Raw genomic sequence first — 11,973 nt, 5'->3', positions numbered from 1 at the left:
AGAACAGGGAGGGGGCGGAAGGTGAGTGCTGGGAGCCAATTGGCCAGCTAGATTCCTGTCCTGATTGGCCCTAGGAGGGGGCTCGGCCTACACCTGATTGGTCAGTTGCAGGGGGCGTGTGCGGAGGGATTCTGGCGCTTAAGAGAGGCAACTGAGGCCCGAGAAAAAAAGAGTCCTGGAACCCAGACCTCGATGTCTCCTCTAATGGGTGCTGTGGGGGTGTGGGGTGGGCTCCAGTGGGCGATCTCAGAACAACCTGCCAGTCTGTTCCAGGAAGTATGGGTAGCCACGTGTGACTGCGTGCGTGACTTGGAGTGATTCCATGCGCTGTGCTTCAAACGTCTACGTGTGTGATTGTGGCTCTGCATCTGTATGTGGGTGCGTGTACGACGTTGTGGGACGGTTGACTGTGGGGCGGTTGTGTGCCACTGTAACTCGGGCTGTGGCTGCGTGCCTGAATGTCTGTGCAGTTGTAAGCTGGTGTGACGGTGTTCTGTGTGATCGTGTGTCTGTATGTGTGATTCTACGTTGTGATGGTTTTCTCTCTAGGTGTGTCTATTATTTATGTGACAACACGGCTGGATATTTGTGTGTGTGTCTGTGTGGTTGTGTACCTACATGTGTCAGTGTGATTTGGCCTATGTGCACTTGTGTGTGATTGTGAGTGTGATACGAGTGTCCACCTGAGTGAATGGCTAGGCTCACCCAGGTCACTTTTACAAGCATTTGTGCGATGTACATTTGAATCTGGGTGCACTGTGCTTAACCCTCTCTGTATCTAAGAGGCACGTATCTACCATGACATGGCCTTTTCCCAGGTGGGGAAAGTAAAGCCCAGAAAGCAGAATGATCTTACTCAAGGTTACAGTGGGCCAAGTGCAGAGCAGGGACCAGCCCTGGGATCCAGGCCTCCTGGTTCCCAGGACAGGCCCCTCCCTGCCCACCCAGGAACACATCTTCCCACATAGACATTCTGGGTAATTGTATGTGTGTATTGTGCTCTACCTCATGTATCGGCTCTAAATGACTTATGGGATTGCGTCTGATCACCGGCCTGTATGTCCCCAAGTGCCTGGGGCCTGAGTGTCCCTGGACCCTCCCACTTTCTGGGCCCTTCTTGCCTTTACTTTTATTTTTTTTTAACATTTATTTATTTTTTTTTTTAAATTTTTTTTTTTAACATTTATTTATTTTTGGGACAGAGAGAGACAGAGCATGAACGGGGGAGGGGCAGAGAGAGGGAGACACAGAATCGGAAACAGGCTCCAGGCTCGGAGCCATCAGCCCAGAGCCTGACGCGGGGCTCAAACTCCGGGACCGCGAGATCGTGACCTGGCTGAAGTCGGACGCTCAACCGACTGCGCCACCCAGGCGCCCCAACATTTATTTATTTTTGAGACAGAGAGAGACAGAGCATGAACGGTGGAGGGTCAGAGAGAGAGGGAGACACAGAATCCGAAACAGGCTCCAGGCTCTGAGCTGTCAGCACAGAGCCCGATGTGGGGCTTGAACTCACAGACCGCGAGATCATGACCTGAGCTGAAGTCGGACGCTTAACCGACTGAGCCACCCAGGCGCCCCTTGCCTTTAATATCCAACTAAAATAGTTTGAACCCTCCCCTTCATGGTGGAAGGTTCTCTCATTCTTCTAGTCACCTTCCTCCTCCTGCAGCCAGTGGCCTCTCTCCTTCCCCAAAGCTCCCTGCCCTGGAGCTGGTGTGAGTGTTGGAGTTCTCTGATGCTCCGTGGTGTCAGAGGGTGACGTCAGTATACACAGCAGGAAACCCAAACTGAGGTTCAGGCCTTGCCACCTTGGGAAGTCCATCATTCCTCTTGGCCACATGCTCCTGGGGGACAAATGCTTTCAGCCAAATGCTCCCCTCTCTCTGGACCTTCACCTTCTTGCCTTGCGTTTTAGAGCCAGACATGCCTGTTTAGGGCCTCATCCAAGGAGATTTCTCTCCAAGAGACACTCTGTTTTCCAGGAAACCACTGTAATTCCAGCCATGTTGTTTACCGAAGTGAAATTCGCATGACATAAACGAACCATTTCAAAGTGTACAATTCAGGACACCTAGCACATTCACCATGTTGTGCAACCACCACCTCTATCTAGTTCCAGAACATTTCCATCGCCCCAAGGGGACCTTGGACCCATCAGCGGTCCTCCCCATTCCTCCCCCCTCTGCTTCTGGTAACCACTAATGTTTCTGTCTATATGGATTTGCCTGGATATTACAGGGACTCTTTCATGACTGGCTTCTTTCACTTAGGTTCATGCACATGAATATGCATTAGAACTTCATCCCTTTTTTGGGGGGGGCGCCTGGGTGGCGCAGTCGGTTAAGCGTCCGACTTCAGCCAGGTCACGATCTCGCAGTCCGGGAGTTCGAGCCCCGCGTCGGGCTCTGGGCTGATGGCTCAGAGCCTGGAGCCTGTTTCCGATTCCGTGTCTCCCTCTCTCTCTGCCCCTCCCCCGTTCATGCTCTGTCTCTCTCTGTCCGAAAAATAAATAAACGTTGAAAAAAAAAAAAGAACTTCATCCCTTTTTATGGCTGAATAATATTTCATTGTATGGGTGGACCACATTTTGTTTATCCATTCATGTGTTAATGGACATTTGGGTTGTTTCTACCTCTTAACTATTGTTAACTGATGCCGCTGTGAACTTAGTGTACCAGTATTTGTTCGAATACCTGTTTTCAATTCTTTTGGGTCTATACCTAGGCGTGGAATTGCTGGGTCACATGGTAACGCTTGTTCAACTTTTTAAAAAATGTGTATTTATTTTTGAGAGAGAGAGAGACTGAGACAGAGAACAAGTGGGGGAGGGGCAAAGAGAGAGGGAGACGCAGAATCCGAAGCAGGCTCCAGTCTCTGAGCCGTCAGCACAGAGCCCGATGTGGGGCTCGAACTCACAGACAGCGAGATCATGACCTGAGCCCAAGTCAGACACTTAACCGACTGAGCCACCCAGGTGCCCCTCAACTTTTTGATTGTTTAACTTTTTGAAGAATCATCAAACTTTTCCACAGTAGCTGCGCCATTTTGCATTCCCACCAGCAGCTTACGGGGTCCCAATTTCTAGAAATATGGCCATCCTACTGGGTGCATTGAGCTGGCTTTCATATTACTTGCTTCCCCCCTCCCCTTGTGATACATGATCATTTTTTGCCTTTTGTGCAATGCATTCATGATGCAGAAACTCTGATCGTGTGTCTGTGGCGATGTGTCTATGGCTGGCCCGGGTTGTGTGCTTTTTACTATCAGCATGTTCGACTTCATGTCGGTGCGGTTGTGTGTCTTTGACTGGGTGTGCCTGGGGGGGGGGCATTTGGTAGCTGGGCAATTGTGTGACTAACTACAAACTGGGGCAGGGACAGGTGGCATGAATACGTAAGGTTGCAGATTTTATATGATGCTGGGCATGATCGTGTCTGTGTCTGATGTTTAGCTGTGTGCGTTGCTACATCATTGTGTGTTTGTGAATGATTATGTGCGGGGGGGGGTGTTTTATGCTTTTGTGTCTGGAGGCTACATCTGTGTTTCGTGGGGGTCGTGTAACTGAATCTTCTATAGCTCTGTGAGAACATATCCAAGGATATCTGTGTGTCCGTTCAGTTGTGGCAAAATCACGTCAATGCGATTGTGTGTTGTAGCGGTGTGTGAGTGCGTCAGCACCCGTCCGCGTGATTACGAATTCTGTGTCTAAGAGATTGTGTGACTACAACGTTGTGTAGCCAGTGTGGTGTATAGGTGTGGTTTGTGCCTGGGAATTGTGTGTCCGTGCGACGCGCGCACACACACACACACACACACTTACACATGCCACGGGACTAGACGGTCCGTGTGACGGAAGAACCAGGAATTTGTGTCACTGTGGAACTGCACATTGTGTGTGCATATGATTGTCAGCTGCGTGTCTGTGACGCGTGTCTGTATCATCCACCCAGCCCCCCAGGATGCAACACCGGAGGTCCCTGGTGCACAACCTTGGATTCCTCCCCCATGTGGGGCAGGAACCAAACGTCAGCCAGGCCCAGAGCAGGGGGGTGGCTGTGAGGGCCTCCTGTAGTTCAGCTACTTGAGTGTCCCGTTTCACGCAGGAGGGGAGGTCATCTCCCCTGCCCCATTGCATCAGAGCAATGGTGGCTGCGGTGGCCCCGGCCTTCACACACCCTACTCCGTGCGGCACCACGGTGGGGGCGGGGGAGGGCACGGTAGACAGTGGCAGCTGTTTGTCAGGGGGTCCTCCTCCTGGCACCGGGCTCGACCCTGGAAACTCACAATCCAGGCAATTTCAAACCAACCTAACCTGAAGCCCCAGCCCCCAACCCTCCTGCCCATCGGGAACAGAGTTTGGCTCTTCTGGGCCCCCACCTGATAACAGCGTCCAACATCTGGGCCGTCTGATAATGCTCCGCTTGGCAAGGACTTCGTGCCAAATCCCGCCATCAGCAAGGTTACTGCTGTTTAGTGGGGAGGGGGAGAGCTACAAGGCCGTGGTCAGGGGAAAGGGGGTCTTGAAGCCCCTTCCCAGGATCCCCATTCTGTCTGTTATCGCTTCCTACAGGAAGGTAACTAAGAACAGACGCCCAAGTCTCTCTTTTTGTGGGGACTCGGTGCCTCACTTTACCCGACACCTGAACCCTCAACCTCAGAACCCCCAGCCCCTGAACACCTGAGTTGGCTTTGGATACGGGGTCAGTCCTTAAGGCCCAGCCCCTAAGGAGGCTGAGATGAGGTCTGTTCCCCAGAAACGGTGACCCCCCGCCTTGCCTGCCTCTTATCAGGGACTGTAGCCAATCAGCTGAGGGCAGAGAAGAGCCCTCCAAGGGGCCATTGGTGTCTCAGAGCCCACGAGGCCACGGAGGGAGAGGAGGCCTGAGGCCCAGGGTGGGCACCAGCCGGCCATGGCCGCAGCTGAGACCGCCTTACCCTCCATCAGCACGCTGACCACCCTGGGCCCCTTCCCGGACACACAGGAAGACTTTCTCAAGGTGGGGCCAGGCGGGGTGTAGGTGGGCTGGCTGGGTCCTGGGCTGTGGCTAGAGCTTGTGGTGGTGGTGGGGGGGGGTGTCTAGTCTGCATCTTGCTCTGAATCTTACCCAAGGCTGGGGGTCCTCAGTCCAGGCCAAGGGTCTGAACCTTGTCTAAGAACCTATGTCCGTCATATAAAACTGAGGCTTGTAGGGGCACCTGAATGGTTCAGTCGGTAGAGCATGCAACTCTTGATCTCAGGTGGGTTCAAGCCCCACATTGGGTGTAGAGCTTACTTAAGATACAAAAACCCTGAGGCTTGGAGCTGAAAACTGCAGGGGTCCACAGTGAGCCCCCTCCAGATATTGGGGGGGGGGGCAGCAAATGCATATAGGGAACATCCAAGTATTAATCTTGGGGATTAATTCTTGGGGGGGGGACAGGGAAGGAGAGGGAGAGTGGGGAGGGTGGAACCCAGGCAAGGCCCCCCCCTCCACCCCCAGCCTTCCATTCTTGTCTCTTCCACCCCTTCCCCCAAGCCTGAGTGTGGCTCCAGATAATGTCAGTCTTATCTTGGGTCTCCAGCCCCATCGACCTCTGTCCCTGGACTTGGGGGGGGGGGGGGCACTAGAGCGAGTCTGCCCTGTAAGGGAGGGGGACAGACTGACATGACAGACAAGCAAACGAGACCCCTTTCCAGAGCCTCTGGCCAGTCTACCCCCACTAGGGCGTCAGGCCCCGTCCATCTCTGGGCAGGGTACCCTAGTGTCCACCGAGCCTCACGCTACCGGCTCCCCTCCCCAGTGGTGGCGCTCTGAGGAGGTGCAGGACTTGGGTCCGGGTCCCCCTGATCCCACCGGGCTGCCCCTCCACGTGAGGCCGGAGTCGCAGGACGCGCCCAGGGAGGACGAAGACGACGAGAGGGACTCGGCTACCTCCTGGGATCTGGATCTCCTTCTCACCAATTTCCCGTGCCCGGAGCCGGGCGGCGCGCCCCAAACCTGCGCTTTGGCGCCGGGCGAGTGCTCCGCGGCTCAATTCCCGCTGCAGCCCCCGCAGCTGCCGCCGCAGCCGCAGCCGCCGCCGCCGCCACCCGAGACTCTTGGCTCGTATGTGGGCGGCTCGGGGCTGGTGGCTGGGTTCTTGGGTCCCGAGGAGCACCCGGGCTGGGCACGCCCGGCCCCCAGAGCCCCGGGCCCCGACGCCTTCGTGGGCTCCTCCCTGGGCCCGGTTCCCGAGCCCAAGGCACTGTCGCTGCAGCCGGTGTACCCGGGGCCAGGCGCGAGCTCCTCCGGCAGCTACTTCTCGAGGACCGGGCTTTCGGTGCCCACGGCGCCAGGCGCCCCCTACGGGCTGCTGTCCGGGTACCCAGCGCTGTACCCGGTCCCGCAGTACCAAGGGCACTTCCAGCTCTTCCGCGGGCTCCCAGCACCTGCTCCCGGCCCCACCGCACCCCCCTCTTTCCTGAGTTGTCTGGGACCCGGGACGGCGGGTGCGGGACTCCGGGGGACCGCAGGAGACCCAGGGGGGATCGCGGAGGCCGCGCCATCCAAACGCAGCCGGCGATCGTGGGCGCGCAAGAGGCAGGCGGCGCACACATGCACTCACCCGGGCTGTGGCAAGAGTTACACCAAGAGCTCACACCTGAAGGCTCATCTGCGCACGCACACAGGTGAGGGAGCGGGCGCGGGGCTGGAGGATGAGCCTCGGGAGCAAAGAATGGCTTGGGGAGCTAGAAAACCCGAGCAAGTGGCAGGGCAGAGGAAGCCGGGAGCCGGCCTGGGACCTCAGCAGCCGGACAGGCAGCGGTGCGGGAGGCGGGCGGGGGCACAGAGACAACCAGGGAAACCTGAGGACCGTTTCAAGGAACTGATGACAGGTAAGACCTGGGCAGAGGACCGGCTAAGACGCAGAAAACCTGCCTAGAGGAGGGACTGCGAGGAGGTGCCAAGCTTGGAATGCCAGCGGCGAGGTCAAAGACATCGGGTTCAGGTCTGGGGCAAAGGAAGAACGGAGTTAGGAGCCGAGACTGTGAAAGGCCGGTTGCTCGGCACGAAGGCGGAGCCAGACCGTGGGGGCGTGGCTGGCACTCAGGGGCCGAGGCTGGGCCAGAGTCAGCTTCCGGTGCCTAGACGCAGAGGCCGACCCAGGAGGATAGAGACAATAGCTGGGAAAGAGGAGGGTAGGCACAGGAGGAGAAGCCAGGTCCAAGGATCCTAAAACGGGGGCGGGCCTGTGGAATAGAGGCTGCGGGGAGGAGAAAGGGAGTGGCCTCGGTTTAAGAGTCCGCGCAGAGGGTAGGGCCAACTGTACATTCCTGGGCGGGGACTCAGGGAGAGGAGCCAGGAGGAGCCTAGGGAGAGAATAACCCTCCTGCACAGGGCCTGGATTTCAAGACTCAAGGGCCAAGGCCAGGGGTAGAACTGGGCCAACAGCTGGAAGGTCCCCTGGCACAAGGTGGGGCTGGAACATAGGGAGCAGGGCCAAAGGACGAAGGCGAGGATGGCTTTAGGACTCAGGGGCATGGTAACATGACGCAGGAAACGAGGCCAGAGAGGTAGGGGACACGACTTGGGTCCAGGAAGCGAAAATGGGTTTGGCGCCAACTGCAGGTACAGAGGAAGGGTCGGGGTCACAGAGGCTGGACCTGGGTGCAGAATCAGGGCCGTCCCCTGGGAGTGAGAAGGGCCCTCCCCTGAGAGGGAGAGCCTCCTTACATCTTGCGCCCTAGGCGCCTCACTTGCCTCACCCTAGTACCGGGCCAAGGCTGAGCAAAGGAGCGCGGCCAAACGCAGAGGCAGACCGGGGGGCGGGGGGGGGGGGGGGGGCGCAGTAGTGCTCACGGCTTCCTCGCCCCAACCCCCCAGGAGAGAAGCCCTACGCCTGCACGTGGGACGGCTGTGGCTGGAGGTTCGCGCGCTCAGACGAACTGACCCGCCACTACCGGAAGCACACCGGACAGCGCCCCTTCCGGTGCCAGCTCTGCCCGCGCGCTTTTTCGCGCTCCGACCACCTGGCCTTGCACATGAAGCGTCATCTTTGAGCCCTGCCCCAACACTTGGACCTTCCTGGGGATTGGGGATGGGACAAGAGCAGATCCACGCAGGGTGGTTTTCCCTCGGATGGACCCTCTCCCGGACTCGCAGTCCCACAGATCCACCCAAAGATCAAGGACTGGCCCATAGACAGACCTGTGGGAGCCTCCAGCCAAAACTCCCACACGTCCTCAGCCACAGGGAGCCACACAGAGACATCCAGTGGTCACACAAACACAACGAGACAACCCTCCAAATAAATGGACTCTCAGACACTTCGGACAGAGAGACAGACCCTCAGAGAGCTGGACCCTCAGACCAGTTTACAAGACGCCCTGGGCAGTGGGAGTTGGGGGTTGTGGGGTGAGGCTTCCCAGAGACCCTGGGCCTAGCAGGGGACTTCACATCGCGACTAATGAAGCTCTGCATAGTGCCTGGATCTGCTGTGAATGGTTATGGGTCCTGTACCAATGCCCTTCCCAGATAAAGGTTCAGCGTTGGCCTGACTTTGTGGGTTTTGGGTGCTGGAAGACGGGAGGAAGCTGTATCCTCAGGGGTGACATTGGGGGCCATACACACCTTCACACCCTCATCTCCTAAACTTCAGCGACCCTTCTTGGCATTGTAGGCATTGCCGCCCCTCACCACCACACCCCAAGATCAGGCTACATCGCCTTTATCTCCTCCCTTGAGCCCCGGTTATATTCACTGGGACCGTCTCCCGCTGTTTAAGAGCCCCTCGGCCCGGTCCCAGAGTCTCAGCACCCTTCACCCAGACATGATCCAATGTAATTCTTTGACTAGCTCAGGGGACCCCGGGAGAACATGTGGAATGAAGAGAGAGAGGATCAGGAGCACAAGCGCCCCTTAAAAGAGCAAAGGTCACAAGAGTTGGACCTCAGATTGTAAAGCAAGAGAGGAAAAAATCCAAATTTGCGGCTAACCCAGGAGCCGGGGAAGGAATGGGGTCCTGGCGGAAGAGTGTGGTTTGAGACTAGCCCGAGGAGAAAGAGACGGAGGCGGGGCCTAGCGGAGGGATGTGAGCCATGATTGGCCGGGAGAAGAGTCGAAGGCGGGACTCGGGAAACCACCTGGCCACCGGGGGCGTGGCCTGAGCCGAGGCAGCAGGGGTAGCGTATCTCCGGTTGAGTGCGCCGGAAGCGGGAAGCGGCCAGGGGCGCCTGAGGGGAGTGACCTTCAGAAAGGAAGCACCGCCCCCGGAGCGCCCCTAATTGACTTTCAAATCTCTGCTTCTCACTTGATGGGCGGAGTCTCCATCCTCATGAGGTCCTGGCTGGAGTTCCCAGGCTGTTTGGGGAAGTGAAATTTGCCTAGGGACCGGCCCGGCCCAGCTCGTGACCTGGTGCCCCGCGGTCCCAACGCAGATTCCTCGACCCGAGCAATCGCCATGACCACGCTGACCTCGCTGCTTTTGGCCGCGCTGCTGTGGGTCCCTGTAAGGACCCTGACCTGCTACGGGGACTCGGGGCAGCCTGTGGACTGGTACGAGTGCGCAGGCGCCGACCCTCTCCCGGGGTTGGCCTGGGGGTTGCTGCACACCTGGGTGAATGAAGCCTGGAGTTTCCGCTCTTTTCCTCCCTCCATTACTGTCCATTCCTCAACTTCAAGGTTCGTCGTCTACAAGCTGCCAGCCGAGAGCGGGCCCGGGGATGCGGCGCAGAGCGGTCTGCGATACAAGTACATGGATAAGGACTCCGGGGGCTGGCGCGATGGCGCGGGGCCCATCAACAGTTCGGCGGGGGCCGTGGGCCGCAGCCTCCTGCCGCTGTACCGGAACACCAGCCAGGTGAAGGGGCTCCTGGGCTGGACCTGGGATGGGACTCCAGGGCCCGGCCTGGGGGAGAAACTTCACGTTGCCCCATCCATCTCCCCCAGCTCGCCTTCTTGCTATACAACGACCAGCCACCTAACTCCAGTAGGGCTCAGGACTTTTCCAGTCGGGGACACACGAAGGGTGAGGCCCGGATTGGGGCTGGGGAAGAGCTCTGGTTTTCCCATGCATTTTCCCCAACCCCTAACCTAACCCCTAACCCCTGATCTAACCAGAGGGGCGGGGGGTGCTCTGTCGGACTCTGGACCTTTGCTTCCTCATTTTATATTAACATGGTCTTTCTTTTTGACTATGAGAATTGACAGCTGCGGAAAGTGAGCTAGCTCAGCAGTGATCTCCACACTGCCCACACCTTCTCCAGGCCCCCCGAAAACTGAGGCTGTTCCTGGTGGTACATGTGTTTGTTGGGATGCCTTAAACAGTCCTCCTGAACCCTGTCTTCTGGTTCAGGTGTGCTGCTCCTGGACCAAGAAGGGGGCTTCTGGCTGGTCCACAGCGTTCCTCGCTTCCCTCCACCTGCCTTCTCTGCTGCATACAGCTGGCCTCCCAACGCCCAAATCTATGGGCAGACCCTGCTTTGTGTGTCTTTTCCCCTCACCGAATTCTCGAAGATTGGTGAGTGTGGACAGGGAGGCAAAGTGAATCCCTGATTCCCAGGCCAGAATGTGGAATAGTCCCTCATTTTCTCCACCTTTGCCCTCCAGGCAGACAGCTGACCTACACCTACCCCCTAGTGTATGATCACAAGCTAGATGAGGCCTTCGCTCAGCAAGTCCCCAGCCTGGAGAAGGTGGTCAATGGCCAGCATGTTCTCCAAAGCCCCTGGAACAGCAGTGTAACACTCACATCCAAAGCAGGGGACACCTTCCAGAGCTTTGCCAAATTTGGAAAATTTGGAGATGGTGAGTCCGGAGATGGAGGGTTGCCAAACTCTTTCTGCAGAGGGGCTGTCTAGCATGTCCATGGCTGAGGGCAAGTCAGGAATAGGGACTAGGACTCTTTGGGAGCCACAATCAAATGTTGGTAGACAACCAACAGACCTGGTTCACATATTGGTTTCTGGCTATGTGGTGTGTGATTTAACCAGAGCCTCGTTTAACCCATATGAGACATGGGGATACTGATAAAGGATTGTTACAAATGAAGCAATGCACATAAAGCATTTGGTAAGGGCTATAACTTTTAATGTTACAATTCCCTGGGTTTCCAGGAATTGACAACTGAGGAAACTGAGCTCAGAGAGGGGAGATTGGCCCTAGCAATGACCCTGACCCTGTCCATGCCCTTTTTCCGTCCTCCACAGACCTGTACTCTGGCTGGTTGGCAGAAGCCCTTGGCAGTAACCTGCAGGTCCAATTCTGGCAAAACTCTCATGGCATCCTACCCTCCAACTGCTCCAGGGCCCAGCATGTACTGGATGTGACTCAGATAGCTTTCCCTGGGCCAGCTGGGCCAACCTTCAGTGCCACAGAAGACCACTCCAAGTGGTGTGTAACCCCAGAGGGGCCCTGGGCCTGTGTGGGTGACATGAATCGGAACATCAGAGAGGAGCACCGGGGTGGGGGCACACTGTGTGCCCGGCTGCCGGCCCTCTGGAAGGCCTTCCGGCCTCTGGTGAAGGCCTGGAAGCCCTGCAGAGAGAACAGCGCCTTCTTTCCAGGAAGCCCAGTGGAGCATGTAAGAGCTAAGGCTCAGGAGCCAGTTGGGACCTGAGTCTGAACCCCAGTTCAATGCCTTCCTAACTGTGTGACCTTAATTATGTGCCTTAACCTTTGACTCAGTCTACTCATCTGCAAAATGAGAGTCACAATACCTGACTCAGGACTGTTGAGAAATAAAAAGAAATTGGCGGATGGCGCTGTTAACTTTTTTTGTCTTCCAGTGGACGCTGGGACTCCAAGCCACGCTGCAGCCCTTCTCTCCCTGAAGGTCGGGGGGCAGCTGGCACATAAGCGAGACCCGAAGTAGGACCACAAGGACGGGCCCACCCAAGACTCACCTCTCCTCTTTTTGGTAACCAGGCCTGGAATTCCGTCCCTCAAGACGCACACAGGCAAGGGGGCTAAAACCCGATGTCTTGCCCCGCCAGGGGAGGTGGGGTGAGCC

General features: G+C 57.0%; 2 protein-coding genes across 2 annotated transcripts; both read left to right on the top strand.

Moving 5' to 3' along the window:
* Positions 1-4,080: 4,080 nt before the first annotated feature.
* On the top strand, positions 4,081-8,521 carry KLF1 (Kruppel like factor 1). Its single transcript, XM_043586701.1, has 3 exons — positions 4,081-5,000; positions 5,785-6,652; positions 7,848-8,521. The coding sequence occupies exons 1-3, from the start codon at positions 4,914-4,916 to the stop codon at positions 8,021-8,023; spliced, it is 1,131 nt and encodes a 376-aa protein (XP_043442636.1). The 5' UTR covers positions 4,081-4,913; the 3' UTR covers positions 8,024-8,521.
* Positions 8,522-9,138: 617 nt separating this feature from the next.
* On the top strand, positions 9,139-11,720 carry DNASE2 (deoxyribonuclease 2, lysosomal). The gene is made up of 6 exons (XM_043586702.1): positions 9,139-9,518; positions 9,645-9,822; positions 9,912-9,990; positions 10,318-10,482; positions 10,572-10,769; positions 11,171-11,720. The coding sequence occupies exons 1-6, from the start codon at positions 9,424-9,426 to the stop codon at positions 11,578-11,580; spliced, it is 1,125 nt and encodes a 374-aa protein (XP_043442637.1). The 5' UTR covers positions 9,139-9,423; the 3' UTR covers positions 11,581-11,720.
* The last annotated feature ends 253 nt before the right edge of the window (positions 11,721-11,973 follow it).

Source organism: Prionailurus bengalensis, chromosome A2 (genome assembly GCF_016509475.1).
Source record: "Prionailurus bengalensis isolate Pbe53 chromosome A2, Fcat_Pben_1.1_paternal_pri, whole genome shotgun sequence".
NCBI classification, from domain to species: Eukaryota; Metazoa; Chordata; class Mammalia; order Carnivora; family Felidae; genus Prionailurus; species Prionailurus bengalensis.
The sequence above is the reverse complement of the archived record's forward strand: the minus strand, read 5'-3'. Positions and strand labels throughout refer to the sequence as shown.